Consider the following 13,748-nt stretch of genomic DNA (forward strand, 5'->3'; position numbering starts at 1 on the left):
CAGGATGGGGGGTCTATACTTAATGGAGGGGGTTCTGTACTGAGGGAGGGGGGTCTGTACTGATCGAAGGGGGTCTGTACTGAGGATGGACTATAGTTGGTGGAGGGGGGGTGACACCATTTTTTTTCCACACCGGGTGACACCAACCCTAGTGATGCCACTGAGTGAGAGACCAGGAGCTCAGTGTGCTGAACAACTACCAGGATAAGTTGTCGTGAAAGTGTAGGAACTGTTACGCTTTGTGTTAGGAACTGTTAAAGACTGTTGCCATAGGACACAGCATCGCTGCCCATGCAGATGTGGCGACTTGCTGGAGGCCTTTCCCATGCTGTCTACCTATTGAAGTCTTGGAGTCTGCTAATTGTCCTGGCCCTAACCCTCTTTCCCCCATAAAAGTTTGTGAGAGAAATAAACATCTTTTTTGCATTCAAGAAGTGTCTGGTGCCCAATAGCGTTATCCACCTTGCACCCACTATGCCTCACAAGCCATATACAGAAGGATGTCAGCTGTCTCTGGTCCTGGAGGTCCTCATTGGACTTAAGGAGGTCGGGGACCTTGCTACATATATTTAGTAATTAAATAACATTTGTTATATGACGTTAATCACAAGAGTCCCCCTTTACATCAGAATCCGCAGAGTTCCTCTTTTACATCTGAATCTGCAGAGTTCCCTTACACTGTAAGGGGGGACTCTGCAGACTCTGATTTAAGAGAGAACTCTGGGCACTCTAACATAAGGGATGCTCTGGGAACCCTTATTTAAGGGGGAACACTGAGAACTCGGATGCACGGAGAGGACTCTGATGTAAGTGGTGGACACTGTGGTGTCTGGTGTAAAGGGGAGCTCTGATGTAAGGGGTGCTCTGAGAACCCTGATTTACATTAGAGTACTCACTCAGAGGCAGGAGAGAGAAGGGAGGAGACTTCAGTCACAGACAGGGATGGATGGTGAGCTCACTCACTCCTTGGCAGTTAGCACCTCTTATCCAGATGTATCTGAGGCAGCGAGCCTGGTCACCAGGTATGGGTTTTAAGGGTAACCCCTTACGCCGAGAAAACGGCATGAGGGTCCCCCCAAAGTCCATACCAGACCCTTATCTGAGCACGCAGCCTGGCCGGTCAGGAAAGGGGGTGGGGACGAGCGAGCGCTCCCCCCCTCCTGAACTGTACCAGGCCACATGCCCTCAACATGGGGGGGTGGGTGCTCAAAGCACCTTGTCCCCATGTTGATGTGGACAAGGGCCTCTTCCCGACAACCCTGGCCGTTGGTTGTCGAGGTCTGCGGGCGTGGAGCTTTTCAGAATCCGGGAGCCCCCTTTAATAAGGGGGCCCCAGATCCCGCTCCCCTCCACCCTATGTGAATGAGTATGGGGCACATCGTACCTCTACCCATTCACCTGAGGGAAAAAGTGGCAATAAAAAAAACACACTACACAGGTTTTTAAAGTAGTTTTATTAATCAGCTCCGGTGGTCTTCTTCTGACTTCGGGGGTCTTCTTGCCAGGCTCCTGCGCTATCTTCTGCTCTTTTGCCGCTCTTTTGCTAGCGGAGGAGCCCGGCTTTCTCCTTCATCATCGTCGCTGTCTGGGGGTCTTCTTCCGACTTCTCCGTGCTTTCCGGCCTTTTCTCCCGCTCTCTGGTTCTTCTGTCGGTCTCCTCCGCTATCTTCTTCCAGCTCTTTTACTAGCGTTGGCCTGGTCTTCTCGTTCGTCGGCGCTGTCGCCGCCGCCGCCGTCTTCTTCTTCTTCCTTCTTCTCTTCTTCCGATGTTGAAATGACGCTCTCTCCCGCTGTAATGCCGTGGACGCGTTGCACGGCGACTTATATAGGCATAAGGGGTGGGGTCACCGGGTGATGTCACATGGTGACCCCGCCCCTTATGCCTATATAAGTCGCCGCGCAACGCCTCCCCAGCATTACAGCGGGAGAGAGCGTCGTGTTAACATCGGAAGAAAAGAAGAAGGAAGAAAAAGACGGCGACGGCGGCGACAGCGACAGCGATGACGACTAACGAGAAGACTGGGCCAACGCTAGTAAAAGAGCTAAAAGAAGATAGCGGAGGAGCCCGGCAGAAGAACCGGAGAGCAGGAGAAGAGGCCAGAAAGTGCGGAGAAGTCGGAAGAAGACCCCTGGATGGCGACGACGACGAAGGAGAAAGCCAGCTCCTCCGCTAGCAAAAGAGCAGCAAAAGAGCAGAAGATAGCGGAAGAGCCCGGCGAGAAGACCCCCGAAGTCGGAAGAAGACCACCGGAGCTGCCAAATAAACTGCTTTAAAAGCCTTTGTAGTGTATTTCTTTTGTTGCCACTTTTTCCCCCAGGTTAATGGGTAGGGGTACGATGTACCCCATACTCATTCACATAGGGTGGGGGGCCGGGATCTGGGGGCCCCCTTATTAAAGGGGGCTCCCGGATTTCGATAAGCCCCCCGTCCGCAGACCCTGACAACCAACGACCAGGGTTGTCAGGAAGAGGCCCTTGTCCTCATCAACATGGGGACAAGGTGCTTTGGGGTGGGGGCCCACACGGCCTGGTACGGTTCAGGAAGGGGGGCTCTCGCTCGTCCCCTTTTACTTTCCTGACCGGCTGGGCTGCGTGCTCGGTTAAGGCTCTGGTATGGACTTTGGGGGGACTCTCACGCCATTTTTACGGCGTAGGGGTTACCTTTAAAACCCATACCAGGCGACGGGGATCACGAGGTGTCAATCTCGCCGATGGAGGAGGCGACATTGACTTCCTTCACCAGTCCCGTCGTACCTGAAGTCACGTTCAAAATGAACGAACTTTAGTCCGTGTGTGGGCAAGTCCGTTAATTTGGAAAGTCCGGCAGACCTCCGCCAAAAGTCTGGCGGATTGTCCGCTGGACATAGTCCGCCGAAAAAGTCGGTTCCTGTGTGGTCGTGTGTGGGCAAGTCCACTCGTTCGAAAAGTCCGGCGGACCTCCGCTGGAAAGATTGTCCGTGTGTACGTGGCATTACAGACACTCTTAGCTTAGACAACTCCAGTCATTAACCCTGCATAGTAGAACAAGTGCACCCAAGCCACTTCCTCCTGTGCAGGGATGAGCTTTATGTTCGAGTGGAACTCACGTTTGACTCGAACATTGGCTGTTCGCCGAACAGCGAACAATTTTGGGTGTTTGCGGCAAATTCAAAAGCCACGGAACACCCTTTAAAAGTCTATGGGAGAAATCAAAAGTGCTAATTTTAAAGGCTTATATGCAAGTTATTGTCATAAAAAGTGTTTGGGGACCCGGATCCTGCCCCGGGGGACATGTATCAATGAGAAAAAAAAAGTTTTAAAAACTGTGTTTGTTCGGGAGCAGTGATTTTAATAATGCTTAAAGTGAAACAATAAAAGTGAAATACTCCTTTAAATGTTGTACCTGGGGGGTGTCTATAGTATGCCTGTAAAGGAGCGCATGTTTCCCGTGTTTAGAACAGTCTGACAGCAAAATGACATTTCTAAAGGAAAACAAGTCATTTAAAAGTACTCGCGGCTACAATGAATTGTCGGACCGCAATACACATAAAAGTTCATTTTTTTAAAACGGCATAGGGATTGATTTTCCCACAGGGGAAAAAATGCGTGGGGGCCCCCCTAAATTCCATACCAGGCCCTTCAGGTCTGATATGGATATTAAGGGGAACCCCGTGCCAAAATGTAAAAAAAAAATGGTGTGGGGGTCCCCCTCAAAATCTGAGCTGTCCCTGAGTATTTCGGAGGCTCTCTGGTTTGGATTACAAGCATTCTCCTGAAACGGATTATGCTCCTAATCCAAGGTTCTACTGTAGTATTTTATATGTTTTACATCACTATATATATTTTTCTCAAATTTTTTTCACATTTTTCCCACATTTGCCAATTGCAGGCGGGTTGTTTTCTCACTTTATAGTTTTGGAGCAATATATGTTTTTAGTTGTTCATTATTTAGCGCCACACTGTTAATTTGTTATCCTTTTGCATTATATGTCTAGCAGTGTGCTGGCAGCTTATCCCCTCTCTATGCACAACTTTTCTTGCATTTACCCCGGGTGTAGGTACCCACATTTCTACCTAACAAATTTCTAGCTGCGTACCACCATGTCCCATATTTGGGTCACAAAAATTGAATTTCTTTACTTTTTCCAATAGCATTACACACACACAAACACACGCGCAACTTTCTCTGCTGTGATCTGTCCGACCCCAGAGGATTCACTGGTTGGGCGCTGGTTCCGTTGTTCACTGGTGATGCATGGAGGACAATATGCAGTAACATTTTTAATTCTAGGTTTTCATTCAAGAAGTTCTCATCGCCTTAAAGGTACCAACACTATATAGCAATGAAACTGTTTATATAAGTATAATTTATACTCCATGTAGTATTTTTATGTATTCAAATGTTATGCTTTGGTTATAGAAAGTAACTTCCTTTCCCCATTGTGTATGCACCCCTGAAGAAGATAGTTTTGTCGAAACCCGTTGGGTGTTTACCATCTGACTATCTTCTTTGGTGATTTCAATTGAAAATCTGAGTATTTTGCAATTAGATACTTTGTTAGAACCATCTTTCATATGCATTGTAACTTTTTTTTTTTTTTACATTTTGTATTAATAGAGACTTTATAATATTTTAATCCACTCCAAGTCACATTTCATTGTGCAAATTACCTGTTGCCGCTAAAGTGACATCATGAGGGTTTCGTACGGATTTTTTCCGAAACTAGTGTTGCATACACACGGTCGGACAAAGTTGTCGGAAAATTTGATTGTTCGGAACATGATGACATTAGTTCATTACGACAGGACTACGTTCAGGCTAGTAGCCAATAGCTTCGGTCGCGTAATTTAATCTGAGCATGCGTGGCACTTTGTCAACTCAGAATTCACTACAAACGATCGAAAAAAGTCAGATCGGATTTTGTTGTCGGAAAATTTGAGGTCCTGCTCTCAAATTTTTTCCGTTGGAAATTCCGACGGAAAAAGTCCGATAGAGCCCACACACGATCGGATTTTCCGACAATATAATCCAATAGGACCTTTTCCGTCAGAATTTCCGACCGTGTGTACGGGGGCTAAGTCTTTTTTCATTTGTTTAGCAAAAAAATAAAAAATAAAACAGTGGTGATTAACCACTTGCCTACAAGGCACTTTCACCCCCTTCCTGCCCAGGCCAATTTTCAGCTTTCAGCGCTGTTGCACTTTGAATGACAATTGTGCGGTCATGCTACACTGTAACCATGTGAAATTTTTATAATTTTCTTCACACAAATAGAGCTTTCTTTAGGTGGTATTTAATCACTGTTGGGTTTTTTATTTTTTACCAAAAAAAGTCAATATATAAAAAAAAATTAAAAATTTTTAGTTTCTGTCAGTAAATTTTGTAAATAATTAATTTTCTTCCTTCACTAATGTGCACTGATGAGGCGGCACTGATGGGCACTGATAAGCTACACTGATGGGCACTGATGAGGTGGCACTTATGAGGAGGCACTAATATGTCGCACTTATGGGCACTGATAGGTGGCACTGATAAGCATTGATAGACAGCACTGAAGGGTGGCACTGGTGGGCACTGATAGGTGGCACTGGTGGGCATTGATAGGTGGCACAGATAGGCGGCACTGATGGGCATTGATGGGAATTTATGGGCAGCAATGATGGGCATTGATGGGGAGCACTGATAGCCAGCACTGACTGGCATCACTAATGGGCACTGATTGGTGGCACTTGTCGACACTGATTGCTGGCACTGGTGGCGGTGTATTATAATCAGGGCACTGATGGTTGGTGCCCTGATTACATGTCTGACTGCACTGAAAATTGGCCTAAGCAGGAAGGGGGTAAAAGTGCCCAGTATTGAAGTGGTTAAAGGTTTAGGATGGAACTATTCACCTGCCGGATGGTGTTCACCAGAGCTCCTGATGGTGGAGATGGATTTTGCTGCTTGTTAGTACCAGGTCAGTCTTCATGATGGCCCCCCAAGGTGGTAAGCAAGCCAGGGTCCAGTATCAGATATAGCAGGTTAGGATCAAGCATAAGCATAGTCAAGCAACAAGCCAAAGGCCAGTAATGAGTGGTAGCGAATATAGGAAAAGCAACAGGAGTGATAAGAGCGAGATACAGGGGCATTGAAAACATCGGAAAACGCAGTTATGCGCATCCGAATTACGAAAAAATCAGACTTAGGAATAAACAGGCAGTCCCTAACCCATTCACAACTGGGGGACCCCCTGTACTGTATTGGCTTAAGAGAGCACAATTATCTGGGAAACAGGAAATACAGAAACATGGTTTGAATCAGGAAGGTCATAGGAGGAGCAAAGGGTTCAAAGTTCAAGGGAAATCGAGTTCAAGGTAGGATCATTCAAGGAATTGTCCAGGGAGCAGTCTAGCATTGCAGGTGGCAGAGCAACAAGAGACGTCGCCAGACACAGCAAAGGTTGCCGGTTCAGACCTGAATCCTGACAAGAGTACTTTCAAGAAATCAAGACATCCCCACTCATATCTTGGCGTTAAGGAAAGTATTGTGCTCAGGATGGTAGAACTTTGAGTTATATTAGTTGGAATTCATATGGAATAGACCATTTTGTAGCTCGATCTTAGAACCATCCCGGGTGATAAATATGTCATCTATATACCTGTGCCCTGTAAGAATGTGGCACATGTACATAGATGGCCCATCCCCTCCCTCAGGTACAAATTGGCGTAGGAATGGGGCACAATAAGTCCCCATTGTTACATGCACCCTGAGAAAGTGGGAGCCACGAAATAAAAAACTTTGTAAGTAAGCACAAACTTTAGAAGTTCAAGATTAAAGTTGTTCAATTTGTGTTCTGCGGTTGCCCTCCTTGTTGCAAAAACTGTCCTAAAACCCAGAGGTCTTTCTCATACGGGATAGAGAGCTTTCAAATTGATTGTTACTCTGGAATAACAAAATCTTTAATAATTAGTAAAAAATTAACACTATCCTTAAAGCAGTGTTCCTCCTTTATTTTTGGTTTATTAAAAGTCAGCAGCTGCAAAAAGCGTAGCTGCTGACTTTTAATAAACCGACACTTACCTGCCCCACGGTCCAGTGATGCGGCCGCCCGGATAGGTATAAAAAGTGTTGCGCTGAAAAAGCTGAAGCAATGGCCTAGCTAGACGAATGCTAGGGCCACCATATATGCAAAAGTGAATGGTGACAAGTACTGACAACCAATCAATAGAGCTTAAAGTGTCAGCTGATAGCTGGAATACGATCTCTGGAGATGCGTCCCAAAACTTTTGGCGAAAGGTCCGTCTCCGCACAGGAATATGTAGTGTCAAGTTTCAACCCGTTGATAGGAAAGGATAGAGAAGACCATATAGTGTAATTCCATATGACAACGGAAGTTTATTTAAAAAAGTAATACACTTACATTTTAAAAGTGTTTCAGGCGCTTGTATAAAACGAAAGTGGCGGCAATGGGGTCCTCCCGACGTGTTTCGTCTCAGTAGACTTCTCCTCTCCCCCTCCTTTCCTTGGCGCTGTCGTGGCAACTGTGGGCAGCCGGCCGTTACAGCTTACGGCTTCACGGCCGGGTGCGTGCTGCGCATGCATGAGTCGCGCCGCGCTCTGATGTTGGCCAGCCAATCTAGGACTTGTGTTGTGTCCCAGAAGATCGCTGGCAGGGAGGAGCCAGCCTAGGGCGAGAGGAGGAGTCACCTAGGTGGCCAAAAAGAGGAAGCGGGACAGGAAATCCCACCTAAAATAAGGTACACAACCCCCCCCCCCCCCCAAAACAAAATGACATGCCAAATGTGGCACGTAAGGGGGCAAGGAGTGCTTAAAGCAGAATTTGTATAAGGGTTGCGACCTGTCTCAGGCTGGGACTATACACCAAACAAGCCTCCATCCCTGCATATATATGTATAAAAACCAAAGAGGGGGGGATAGGAATGGGACTTTAAATGAGGCCTGTAGGTGTATATAATAATATAGATGTATCGCATGAAAGAAACCTGAGTGTGACAATCCCCTAGAGGCAGTTCATGGTAGAGATATTGAGAGGACATAATTAAGCAACATAATAAAGAATTTATGATGTAAAAATACTAGGACTGGGAAAATTAAAGATGAATTCCTCGATTAATCGTTCTTTTTTTTTTGATCGATCAAAATTCTTTTGATCAGTACTCACGTCTTAGCCGGCTTCCGGGTCTTCAGGGAGTTCTGTCAGAGATCCGGTGATGTCGATGTCCTTGACACCCCCCCCCTCCGTCTGCTAACTAAGGGAAGGGGGAGGAGTCCGGTGACGCTGAAGTTCTGATTGAACGTAACGCGCACGGGGAGGAGTTACGCGTGACATCACCCGCTGCTGCCCTACGGACATCGACGTCACCGGACTCCTCCCCCCTTCCCCAAGTGCCTCTGTCTACTAACGAAGGGAAGGGGGGGAGGAGTCCGGTGACGTCGATGTCTGTGATGTCCCCGGACAGCCTGGACAGTGATGGTAAATATGGATGTGGTTAACTGGGATCATTCAGTGAGCTAAGTGTAGGCAAATTTGAAAACCTCTGTTTTTAACATTGCTTTAAAAAACAAAATGAAAACACTCTGGTATGTCTGCGTGACTGGCTAAAGTGATGCCTACTATAAAGTGACCAACAGTCAATATACTAGATACATTCTATAATTAAAGTTAAACTAACTTTCTACGTTTTTCTTAAAGTTTAATAAAAAAAATTACTTGCGTCAGTGCTAAAGTTTGAATTTAAAACGTATTTGTGTGGACTGTGAAGTTAAGTCATGGACTGTGGAAACTAACTAGTGTCAGGTGATTGTATATAGTGTATACCACATTTACCACTGACTAATGCAGAGCTGCAGTGCAAGGAGATCAGCTAAAAGTAGTTGGATCTGTATGTGCGTTATAATCAATCGAAATTAATCGATTAATCAATTTAAAAAAAATCGATTAATTGAACACGAAAATTTTAATCGGTAACAACCCTAAAAAATACAATCATAAAAATCCAACATAAGTTGATGTAATCATAAAACATTTAATAATCGAGGATTAGTCACTGGTACAGGATTTGTGACAGACAGCAAAATTCATGACAGCAAAGAGAATACAATTCAAACAAAGGCAATGTATGTAAAATTCACATGTTTAGTACAAACAAAGAACATGATAGGTTGGGGTTGGTTGGAACAAGCATAACTTGGCGTCACTAGATGAACACTCTACGCGTTTCATGGCCTTGCGCCAATCGTCGGGAGTTGGATGCATGCGTTGTACTATAAAGTAATGAGATGTGGAATTATTTTATTGGTTAGCTAGGTATCGGACCCAAAGGATGAAAAAATAGACAAATGATTACTTTGTTACTTACAAAGTGGCCCATAGATGGAAGGCAGTTCCTGGGGTGGAGTTATGCGGTGGTCTGGTAAGAGTGCTCTTAACCGGGACTGAGGCGGGGAATAACCAGATGGAATCCTACAGCAGCGAGTCACTAGATGTGTGTATATTGCATGCTGAATGCAGGATTGACATTGGGTGAAAAAGATGTTAAAGAAAACAAAAAGGCGTAATAAAAAAAAAAAAAAAAAATTATTTTGTTCTTTTTTTTTCTTTTCTCTTTTTTTTTTTAATTACACCTTTTCTTTTTCTTTAACAGCTTAAGCCTCGGACCATTCGGCTGGCCAAAGACCAGACCACTTTTTTTGCAATTCAGCGCTGCGTCGCTTTCGCTGACAATTGCGCGGTCGTGCGGCGTGGCTTCAAAACAAAACTGACGTCCTTTTTTCCATACAAATAGAGCTTTCTTTTGGTGGTATTTGATCACCCCTGCGTTTTTAATTTTTTGCGCTATAAACAAAAAAAAGTGGCAATTTTGAAGAAAAAAAAAACGCATTATTTTAAACTTTTTTTTGCTATAATAAATATCCCCCAAAAAATATATAAAAATTAATTTTTTTCCCTCAGTTTAGGCCGATACGTATTCTTCTACATATTTTTGGTAAAAAAATAAATAAATCGCAATAAGCGTATATTGATTGGTTTGCGCAAAAGTTATAACGTCTACCAAATAGGGGATCGTTTTATGGCATTTTTATGAATATTTTTTTTTTTTTTTACTAGTAATGGCGGCGATCTGCAATTTTTAGCATGACTGTGACATGATGGCGGACATGTCGGACAATTTTAATACATTTTTGGGACCATTGGCATTAATACAGCGATCAGTGTGAATAAAAATTGCATTGATCACTGTAGAAATGTCACTGGCAGAGAAGGAGTTAACACTAGGGGGCGGGGGAGGGGTTAATATGTATCCTAGGGAGTGTTCTATATGAAGGGGGGATGGGACTGTGCAGGGAAGCTAACAGATCGCTGTTCATACTCTCACACAGACGATCTGTCAGTTCACTGTTCAGAGAACTGGAAACCCGCGTGTTTACACACACACACACACAAGGCTCTCGGTTATCCAAGTGATGGCGGGAGCCTGGAAGCGATCAAGACCGGCGGGCACTCGCATCGGCTCGGGGAGCGAGCGGGGAGCACGCACGCGCAGCCCCTAGTGCCCATTTATGCTACCGACGTAGCATAACGGCGATTCGCGCAGCCGAGCCGTGCTGCCGCAGTACAACTGCGGAGGTTGGTCGGCTAGCGGTTAACATCTTTTTCTCCTTGTTGTCACACAGATTTCACCCAATGTCAATCCTACATTCAGCATGCAATATACACACACACATCTAGCGACCGTCGAGCCGACCCTGTAGCTGTACCCCCCTTTGGATTCCATCTGGTGATTAGATGACAAATTAATCACCTCCCGGGGGGGGGGGGGGGGGGTTCCATTCCCTTTCCAGTTTATGGTGTGTGTTCTACTTATATGTCTTATATATTATATTATTATAATAATAATTATTGTATGAGGCCGGCTGTATTATTTATTGATATGTCTACAGATTTTTGGCATTACAGGAAAATGCGTTTATTCTCACAGATGTACATAAATTGGTGGGAGCAATTTTCCTGATTCCATGTATCTCCGTTTACCAAAAAGGCACAATCTCCTATTCCTTCGAAATGAGAAGCTGACCCAATATAATGACGGTGATAATACCAATGCCTGCAGGAAAACAAGAAACATTAATGACCACGCAAACACAGATAATCTGAACAGCAGAGCCTTAAAGTGGACACACAATCAAGATCTTCTATCTTATAGGGAACATCTAAAAAGGTTAATTGTGCCTAAGCGTTACCCTTAATTTAGTCCATTATAACTCTTGAAACACATCCTGTGCCTAGGCACTCCTGTTCTGCACCCTCATATCTGTATATCTGCAGGTCACCGCACTAAATTTGAACTGAGATTTGGTGACTACTGTACCTGTGCTGTCTACTATTCTCCTTGCTGGAGGGAAAACTGTACCTGAGTGTAGGCAGGTGTAGTTCAGCCTCCTTGCACAGGTGGCGCTGTTACGGTAGCCATCATGCCGAGAAGAAGACAAAGAACCAGAGGAACAGCGCGTGTCATCAGGGGAGCATCCATCCATATGGACGCTGCTGCTCTGGATGACCACTGCAGCCATCTTTAGTATGGGCAGTGCTAATAAATAGCGCTGCCTCACTACAGTTGGCGCAGACTTGCGAAGTGGCTAGGTCAGGGACAGGAACCCCCTGGTGAGGGACAGTGTGTCTGGTGTAGGGGAAGGTTTCAGAGGAGGAGGGAAGAGTAGGGACTGCAGATCAAGCCTTCAGTCAGGAATTCTTTCCGTGTTTGGGTGTCTTGCTGCCAGCACCGCCTTCCAACCACCTCCTTCGTCGGATGCTGCAAGGCACCATAAGCCTTCCAGAATATCTTCTATAATACTGAGTGTTTTGCGAGACCTTCTGTACAATATTGTGTTGGAACTTCTTTTTATGAGGAGGTTAGTAAAACATTGAACAGAGGGGTGGCTAAATCATCATCAGAGGACTAAATCATCATCGTACTAATCATCATCGCACTAAATTTGAACTGAGATTTGGTGACTACTGTACCTGTGCTGTCTACTATTCTCCTTGCTGGAGGGGAAGCTGTACCTGAGTGTAGGCAGGTGTAGTTCAGCCTCCTTGCACAGGTGGCGCTGTTACGGTAGCCATCATGCCGAGAATAAGACTAAGAACCAGAGGAACAGCACGTGTCATCAGGGGTGCATCCATCCATATGGACGCTGCTGCTCTGGATGACCACTGCAGCCATCTTTAGTATGGGCAGTGCTAATAAATAGCGCTGCCTCACTACAGTTGGCGCACACTTGCGAAGTGGCTAGGTCAGGGACAGGAACCCCCTGGTGAGGGACAGTGTGTCTGGTGCAGGGAAAGGTTTCAGTGGAGGAGGGAAAAGTAGGGACTGCAGATCAAGCCTTCAGTCAGGAGTTCTTTCCGTGTTTGGGTGTCTTGCTGCCAGAACCGCCTTCCAACCACCTCCTTTGTCAGATGCTACAAGGCACCATAAGCCTTCCAGAATATCTTCTATAATACTGAGTGTTTTGCGAGACCTTCTGTACAATATTGTGTTGGAACTTCTTTTTATGAGGAGGTAAAAAAAACATTGAACAGAGGGGTGGCTGTGGACATGGTATACTTGGACAGAGGAGTGGTGGTAGACTTGGTATACTTGGACAGAGGGGTGGCGGTGGACGTGGTTTACTTGGACAGAGGGGTGGCTGTGGGCGTGATATACTTGGAAAGAGGGGTGGAGGTGGATGTGGTATACTTGGACAGAGGGGTGGAGGTGGACGTGGTATACTTGGACAGAGGGGTGGAGGTGGATGTGGTATACTTGGACAGAGGGGTGGAGGTGGATGTGGTATACTTGGACAGAGGGGTGGCGGTGGATGTGGTATACTTGGACAGAGGGGTGGCTGTGGACGTGGTATACTTGGACAGAGGGGTGGAGGTGGATGTGGTATACTTGGACAGAGGGGTGGAGGTGGACGTGGTATACTTGGACAGAGGGGTGGAGGTGGACGTGGTATACTTGGACAGAGGGGTGGAGGTGGATGTGGTATACTTGGACAGAGGGGTGGAGGTGGACGTGGTATACTTGGACAGAGGGGTGGAGGTGGATGTGGTATACTTGGACAGTTGGGTGGAGGTGGATGTGGTATACTTGGACAGAGGGGTGGAGGTGGACATGGTATACTTGGACAGAGGGGTGGAGGTGGATGTGGTATAATTGGACAGATGGGTGGCTGTGGACGTGGTATACTTGGACAGAGGGTGGAGGTGGACATGGTATACTTGGACAGAGGGTGGAGGTGGACGTGGTATACTTGGACAGAGGGTGGAGGTGGACGTGGTATACTTGGACAGAGGGGTGGAGGTGAACGTGGTATACTTGGACAGAGGGGTGGAGGTGGATGTGGTATACTTGGACAGAGGGGTGGAGGTGGATGTGGTATAATTGGACAGAGGGGTGGCTGTGGACATGGTATACCTGGATTTTGCAAAAGCCTTTGACACAGTTCCCCACACATGGCTCACGGGTGAGGTAAAGTCTACAGGCTTGGAAAGATCGTAGTAGCAATGGCGGCGATCATCGATTTTTAGCGGGACTGCGACATTGCGGCGGACATATCGGACACTTTTGACACGGGGATCTGTGTGTTTACATTGACAGATCCTCGTTCTGGCTCTCTGAGGAGTGATCGCGGGTCGCTGGCAGACATGGTGTCCTGCCAGCCACATGCACCCCCTATAGCCCTTAACCCTTTAAAGTCCACATTTTTCAATGAGTTA

General features: G+C 46.1%; 1 protein-coding gene across 1 annotated transcript in view; it reads right to left on the reverse strand.

Moving 5' to 3' along the window:
• Nucleotides 1–9,590: 9,590 nt before the first annotated feature.
• LOC143956883 (C-type lectin domain family 10 member A-like) overlaps nt 9,591–13,748 on the reverse strand; it is an 86,440-nt gene continuing 82,282 nt past the window's right edge. Inside the window, exon 13 of the mRNA XM_077467044.1 lies at nt 9,591–11,088. Coding sequence (XP_077323170.1) covers nt 10,935–11,088 — 154 coding nt within the window. The 3' untranslated portion in view covers nt 9,591–10,934. The remainder of the gene's footprint in view (nt 11,089–13,748) is intronic.

This window comes from Lithobates pipiens, unplaced genomic scaffold (genome assembly GCF_037356315.1).
Source record: "Lithobates pipiens isolate NorthernLeopardFrog02 unplaced genomic scaffold, aLitPip1_a1.2 Scaffold_44, whole genome shotgun sequence".
Lineage (NCBI taxonomy): Eukaryota > Metazoa > Chordata > Amphibia > Anura > Ranidae > Lithobates > Lithobates pipiens.